Source organism: Muntiacus reevesi, chromosome 4, assembly GCF_963930625.1.
Source record: "Muntiacus reevesi chromosome 4, mMunRee1.1, whole genome shotgun sequence".
Lineage (NCBI taxonomy): Eukaryota > Metazoa > Chordata > Mammalia > Artiodactyla > Cervidae > Muntiacus > Muntiacus reevesi.
The window spans coordinates 170,820,949-170,826,553 of NC_089252.1; the positions used below are offsets into that span (position 1 = coordinate 170,820,949).

The 5,605-nt window shown below is 47.9% G+C and overlaps 1 protein-coding gene across 1 annotated transcript; it reads left to right on the forward strand.

The window, feature by feature from the left end:
• Positions 1 to 3,330: 3,330 nt before the first annotated feature.
• LOC136166341 (apolipoprotein F-like) lies at positions 3,331 to 4,092 on the forward strand. The gene has a single exon (XM_065932477.1). The coding sequence runs from the start codon at positions 3,331 to 3,333 to the stop codon at positions 4,090 to 4,092; it is 762 nt and encodes a 253-aa protein (XP_065788549.1).
• The last annotated feature ends 1,513 nt before the right edge of the window (positions 4,093 to 5,605 follow it).

Sequence of the window (5,605 nt, forward strand, 5' to 3'; positions counted from 1 at the left end):
AGAGGCATCAGAGGGCTTCCCTGGTGGCCCAGTGGTTAAGAATCCACCTTGAAACTTGGGGAACACAGGTTCAATCCCTGGTCAGGGAACTAAAATCCCTCAGACCACTGAGCAGCTAAGGCTGAGCACTGCAACTAGAGGATCCATGCACCGCAACAGAAGGTCTCATGCTGCAACTGAGACCCTACGCAGCCAGACTTGAAAAGACGATGCATCAGGAGGAAGCAGGAGACACGGAGGAAGTCAGTCTGCGGCCTGGGGCACGGAGAGAAGTCTGGGCAAGAAAGGCGGGGGACTGCAAGTGTCGTGTGCCTCCCTTTTCTTGGAAGCCATTGGCTTTCTGGCCCTCTTCCGTTTCCAGCTGAGGTGGAGTGGAGGTGAGATCCAGGAAACAACTGTCCGGGTTAGGGAGAGGCCTCGGTAAACAATGGGCTTCCCCGGTGGCTCAGCTGGTAAAGAATCCGCCCGCAATGCGGGAGACCCGGGTTCGATGCCTGGGTTGGGAAGATCCCCTGGAGAAGGGAAAGGCTACCCGCTCCAGTATTCTGGCCTGGAGAATTCCATGGACTGTGTTGTCCATGGGGTGGCAAAGAGTCGAACACGACTGCGGGGCTTTCACTTCACGTGTGAGTCACCATGCTTACTGATCTTCACCCGTGCAGAATTAAGCATAAAGCCGTCCTTAATACTAACAATCTACTGATCCAGAAAGAACAGGCTGGGTCTTTCACTCTACTGCATTTTCAACTTCTCTGACCCTACAGGAGAACTTCCTGTGGAGTCCGCATATGCTGAATCCTGCGTATTTTAGATGCTTCTTTGAGTCACTCAGAGGAGGAAGAAAGCTTCAGCCAGTGTGGAACCCCAAGTCTCTTTAGGGCAAGGCCCGAAGGCCCTCCTGTTAGCCAGCAAAAGGAGAGCAGGTCTGGGGTCCCAAAGGGATAATAGCAAGACTGCTACTGATTACTTACGTCACAGCCATGCTGGTGTAGGGGCGAAGGTACTTTGATGGGAGACCAGGCTGATGGAGATCGGCAACTGAAAACAGCACCCGAGATTGTCAGGACAGTGGAAGTATTCTGTATGATACTGTAAAGTTTGATGACATACATTTGGTAAAACTGACAAAAACTGTGCAAATGCAAAGAACTGAACCCTAATGTAAACTGTGGGCCTAGGTAATAATAATATATAACGTTTTAAATAACATAACAGTCAAATGTGACTAAGGTACCACACCAGTAGAAGATGTTAACAACAGGGAAACTTAGGGACTGGGGAAGAGGGAATATTTGGAAATTCCGTGGTTCTTGCTCAGTTTTTCTACTAAAACAATAAAGTTATTTTTACTCAGTTTCTTGAGCCACTTTATTTTATTCTACTGACCACGTTGTGTGACTTGCAGGATCTTGGTTCCCGACTAGGGATTGAACCTATGCTCCCTTCAGTGGAAGTCTGGAGTTCTAACCACTAGTCAGCCAGAGAATTCCCAAAAATAAACTCTTAATTAGAACAAAAAAAAAAACCCCATCACTCAAGGAGTGATAGCTGATGGGAACTGATGAGGAACAGGTAGCAGATGAGGACAGGAGCATAGGTGGGAGTCTGACTGGAGGGACCAGACTTTGTCTTCATCCCTCTATCGTTCCCCTCCTCAGTCCTGGAAACGAATGAACCACGGCTCTCCACCCCCTGCACATTTACACATTCTCTCTCCCCTGTCATTCCCAAGAAACCAGAGTTGGAAGTGCAAGCAATTTCAAGGAAAAGTAATTGTCATATTGAGGATGACCTGATCATAGAACTGGGGGTCCAGTCATGGATGGGGACTCAAGCCAGAAATGGGAGTATTTGGCAGGATCCAAAGACCTAACTGAGCTTTACAGAAGCAGCAGAGTCTTGAGGTTCCCTGTGGATTTAGGGTCCAAGAATTTCAGGCAACGGTGTTGGATATCTCTACATCTGGTTCTCCCAGTCTTAGGAATGTGTCCCTGTAGCTCCCCGAAGACTTACTTCTCTTATTCTAGGGATTGATTTCTTCTCGCTTATTAGGGGGCCCTCCTGGGACTGAGAGGAGTAAATAAGATAAGGGACCTGGGATCCCTTCACTGATCTGTTCCGTTTCGCTGTGTGCCATGGTGGTTGTGGAACCAGAGAGAAACCTTGATGGCATGATCACACGTGGGCTTTGTACCAGTTTTAGGAGGCACCATATGCCATCGTTCCTTACTGTTCAGACTGCAGTTTCTCTCCTAGACCCCTAGTTGAGAAATGAAGCCCAATTCCTTATATTTTGATATTAGCTTAGAAAGGGGGTAGTAAGGTAATAGACACGTTTAATTAAGGAACTGCATTGGAATTAATGTAAAAACAAGTTGCTCTTATTTGGTCTGACTTGCTGGTGGAGTCTATTGTTCTATTTCTCTACCTATTAAGTCTATTGAATAAGAAGTATTTTGGGGAAAACTTAGTTACCAAAAGGGAAATTGTGAGGCAGGAGTGGATAAATGAGGAGTTTAGGATTAACAGACACACACTACCGTATGTAAAATAGATAACAAGTACCTCTGCATAGCAGAGAGAACTGTATTCAATATCTTGTAATAACCTATAGTGGAAAGGAATCTGAAGAATGTATGTATAATTCAGATATATATATATATCTGAATCACTTTGCTATACACCTGAAACTAACACAACATTGTAAATCAACTATACTTCAATTAGAAAATAAAAAATAATTTAAAAGAACTATTTTGGTGTCTCCTATCCAGAAATCACTGGCATCACTGCCTTTCACCTCCCTCTTCCCCAGAAGACACAGAGGAAATTTTCCTGATCTAAGTTTAGGTCTGGAGAAATCCTAAGATGAGAGGGATATGGGGCAGTATCCACAGAGGGAGAAACCTGATTTCAGCTTCGGGGCAAAGGTAAGGGCAAAGCCTGAACTAAGAAGAGGCAGATAAATATTTGTGAAGGTTGCGTCCTTCACTGTTTTCAGTGAGGTCAACTGAGGTTGTCAGAGGGGTCAACTGTTTTGACTGAGATAAAGAGAAGGTTAGATCTAGAAAGCGGTCATTCAGATCAAGAGCGGCACGAAGGCAAAGGACGTGCTCAGATCATCTCATTCCTCTGGCTTCTTTTTTTTCCAGGAGCAGGTAAATATCTCCCACAGCCCATAAGTTCCGACGTTCAGGGCAACTGAGGTTTCCAAGGGCGGAGTCACTTCGATCTCTGAGCAGTCCTGGAGTCTCTTCCTCCCGAGCCTCTCCCCACTGCCCAGTCTGAGCGCTGCTTCTTCCCAGCAGGGCTGCTCCGGGACCCACCGTGATGAAGGCTGCGCTGCTTCTTTGCTGTGTCTTGCTGTCCCCAGTGGCTACCTTCCCAAAAAATGCCCAGGAAGGGGTCCTGACCTTCCCGCCGTCTATATCAGAAACTGGGCATCCTTTGAACCTGCTCTCCAACCAGATCCTTGTACCAGACCCTAAAACTTGCCAAGATCTCTTGCATATGGCCCCCTCCTTAGCCCCTCTGCCTGAGTACCTATCCAACTTAGCTTTGGAGGTGATCTTGGAAGAGATTGGTTGCACAACTGAGGCTCACATTCTGCAGCTCCAGCTTGTTAAGACAGGAGGAAAGGACACCACTGAAACCCTCATCCGTGAGAGCAAAAAGCACAATGAAGGAGAAGGGATTGGCAAAGTTAAGGTCATGCTGAAGGACCTGGGAGGATCCCCACGGGAGCTTGGACGAGTGAGGCGCTCAGTCACCCTTGCGGAGGCATGTAGGCAGCAGGATAGGTGGGTGCTCTATGAGACAGCGAAGATGATCGCCGAATTTGCTGAGAAGCTCCCTAGCACTGAGTTGGTGAAAGAGCTTAAAGCTGCTGCCGTTGATGTCACCCAGAAGTGCACAGACGAGTCCTGGGAGCATTTGCAAGCAGTAAGCAACCAGCTGGTGGACAGCCCTGAGATGAAAGACCTCACAATGCCTATACAAGATCAGCTGTACTTTATCAAGCGCTTCTCAACCATTCTGATGCACATTGCAGTGGAGTTCATAAAGACGCAAGTCCAGAATATTTTTGGATAGGGAAGGCCTCCAAGGCACCCTATTTCCTTTCTCAAACGTCTCTGATAAGATCATGTACAAGGACTGGGCAGAACAGGTAGTTAGCAATGTTGAGAAGCCTAGGGCAGAAGCATCTGTTCATTTGATCCCAATGCTAAAAGCCATGTGACCAGAGTCAGCTCTGCCCCCTCTCTTAATAAGTCCTAGTCTCTATTTTTCCCCAATTTCTGTTTGTCGGATACTGGGGATGTATTACGTACTAGACATGAAGGATATTGCAATCTTTCCCCATCTATCTACCTTTTACTTTCTAATTCCCAACTGGATGCTGTAACTTGTTTGTGTTCATTTTTAAACTGAAAAGAGAAATTAAACGTTGCTTCTAGATCAGAATCACAGTTATTTGATCTCTTTTAACTCTGAGTCTCCAGAGCTTTTTGTTGTTGTTGTTTTGTCTTGGTGTTGCATCACATGGGATCTTGTTTTCCTGACTTCACCACTGGACCGACCACCAGGGGGTTCCCTCCATAGCTTCTTTTGTGAGCTGCAGGTAGAAGGTGGCAGGGACCCATGGAAGTGCCGATGCATTTTGAGATTGGAGTTTGTAACAGCGGGACAAGGTTTGAGCAGTCGATACAAATGGGCAAATATTTGTAGAGGGCATGTCCCTTGCTGATTGTTGGGGAAAGCAACCAACTTTCCTCCACATGGGATGGAGAACTGGTCAGAGTGAGTTTCGATCTACCAGAGCGGCTTCACTTCTCGGTGGCTGGATTGTGCGGTAGTTTGGGGCCCTATGCCTACATGGAATGGGCCCACGTGAAGCAGAAAAAGCCCCTGGTAATCCGGATGAGGAGACCAAGAAGAGCAACTGAGTCCCATTCTCTACTCCCTGGCCCCAAACTGAAAAGGAAGAGAGGCTGGGAGTTGATGGGGAAGATGTCTTCCAACTGAACCCTGGGCTCCTTCAGACCACAGCCCAAAGGGAGCAGTGTGAATGTTGTCTTCCACTCTAGTGTGGTCTGGCCTGCCTAAGCATCACTGAGCCCCATCCTGACCTGCTCCTCGAGTGCCTCCGGCTCTTCCCTGCGGTTCTCACTTCAGGTGGAGCCCAGGAAAGACCCTGGTATCTTTTTCCTCTTCTCTGGGGATCCACCCACCCTCTGGAGACTCTTGGTTCTGCCAGGCTCTGCTCCCAAAGCCCCTGCCTGACCTTACCCATTTTGTCCTCTGCCAAGAATGTCCCGGGAGCAAGCTGATCACCAGGCTGAGCCCTAGCCCCTGTAGCTTCATCTTCATGACCTGGACGACATGAAAGCCAAGTAAGCTTTTTTCAAGCAAACACAAGGTGCCAGACTGACAGTAGCTCAGGGCGGGGCCTCCCAGGGAGTGCTCTGGTCTCTCTGCCGCAGGGATCAGGCAGGCTTCAGCCTTATCCTGGAGAGAAAGATGTGCCCTCTCTGTTCTAGAAAGCTGGTATGAGCATATGTGCAATGTGGCCCAGCTGTCGCCAGGAGGGGGAATCTACAAAGTC

Excerpts from the sequence above, each read along its gene's own strand:
- LOC136166341 (XM_065932477.1), top strand. The coding sequence starts at position 3,331 with ATGAAGGCTGCGCTGCTTCTTTGCTGTGTCTTGCTGTCCCCAGTGGCT.